Source organism: Terrapene carolina, unplaced genomic scaffold, assembly GCF_002925995.2.
Source record: "Terrapene carolina triunguis isolate 2854851 unplaced genomic scaffold, T_m_triunguis-2.0 Scaffold68, whole genome shotgun sequence".
Lineage (NCBI taxonomy): Eukaryota > Metazoa > Chordata > Testudines > Emydidae > Terrapene > Terrapene triunguis.
In genome coordinates, this window is record NW_020664419.1 from 23,607,461 (window position 1) to 23,609,018 (window position 1,558).

The 1,558-nt window shown below is 41.3% G+C and overlaps 1 protein-coding gene across 1 annotated transcript in view; it reads right to left on the bottom strand.

Moving 5' to 3' along the window:
- The window catches only part of LAMB4 (laminin subunit beta 4), an 83,877-nt gene extending 82,861 nt beyond the window's left edge, over positions 1-1,016 (bottom strand). Inside the window, exon 1 of the mRNA XM_029910831.1 lies at positions 944-1,016. Coding sequence (XP_029766691.1) covers positions 944-1,016 — 73 coding nt within the window. The remainder of the gene's footprint in view (positions 1-943) is intronic.
- Positions 1,017-1,558: the final 542 nt, after the last annotated feature.

Here is a 1,558-nt window from a genome sequence, read left to right on the forward strand (position 1 = left end):
TTTTTGGCTGCTTGGGGTGGCCAAAACCCTGGAGCCGGCCCTGCTTGTAGCATTAACTTCTGTGGAGTTGCAGAGAATAGCAGCTTTCCAATTCCATCCCTGATCCTAATTCCCACACAGCCCTTGCCATGTGGCGTGAGCTAAGATGAAATTTCACAGGATACCAGGGTTGGGGCATTTCAAGCATTTCAATGGAACTAGTCACATGAGTAAAGTCATTTACTTATTTGCAGGTTTGGGTCCTATGCAAGCATAGTTTGCAGTCTCCATAATTACACAGCTATTTTAGCTATAATAATTGGAAAAAATTATAAAAGGACAACCAGCCTTCTGTGCTCTGTGCTGGGCTCTCATTATTTCAGTTCCCCCTAACGTACAGCAGCTTTGAAGGATCTTGAAGAACTATGTATGAGAAGTTGAATAACCTTTGTGCAGTTGTGCCTTTTGCTATCTAGTTGTAAAGGGAATTTCCAGCAGACCCAATTTCCTATGGCATAATTCAGCAAACATTTTCCTGTTGAGCTGAACTTCAAAATTTGATACTGTATGAAAATAACAGACAGACCTAAGTACAATTTTAAATACTGCCACTGAACAGCACTTGGACTTTTAGTAAGATACGTGTCAACAGTAACCAGTCTATCTATCTAGGTAGCTGTATGGCCCCATCACTACTACAGTATCTGAATTACTAATATTATAAAGTGCTGCACTAACAATATTCACTGAAGCCTACCTTTGCTGTTGCATTGGTTTAACATGTGAAATGACAATCAGCAAAAATGACATGCTATAGCTCAATGCATAGCAGGAAAGTTAAATGTTGAAAAAGGTCTTACCTGGACCTGGGAAGATGAAGCGTTTCTAGAAATGAATGGAACAAAATGAAGACAGCAAGACAAGACATACCAGTGAGTTTCAGCTAAGAAAGGAAAGTGCTTACCCTCAGGCATCTGAGCGTAGAAGAAAGGGAGAACTAGTCTAAAACCTGCCAAAGAGGTGATTTGTGAAATCATTCGGCCTGAGTTTTTGCCGTTAGCAAATACATGCAGTAAATAGAAACAGTGATAGATATATTTAGAGCAGAAAATAGCATTGCTTTAGTTTAAGAATTAGTCTACGATTCACAAAATGCTGGCTTGTGTGCCTTTGATTCTGTGTTCCACTTTGCAGCTGAGAACCAACATATTTATATCTAATTTACAACAAAAGGTTAATAGCATATGAATACCCTAATTTGGGTAGGGACAATTAAAACCAGAGTAGAGTGGACTTCCAACAGATGTGCACATTGACTTAAAGAATTGATCCTTTGTGTCTGAGGAGACGATGTAGAACCATACACTGAAAATAAGGGCTGGAGGGGCTGGTGGTACAAGTATAGCTAAGAGATCTGGCCATGTACCTAGCAGTACAATAGATTTCCTGGGTGGCCCTGGACAAGTCACAGCCACATTTTCAAAAGGGGCTACTGATTTTGGGGTGTCTCCTGTGACAGGATCCCTGGGGTGTAGCCTGGGTCTGTGGGACCGCTGTGCCCCCTGAACTCTCTCCAGCC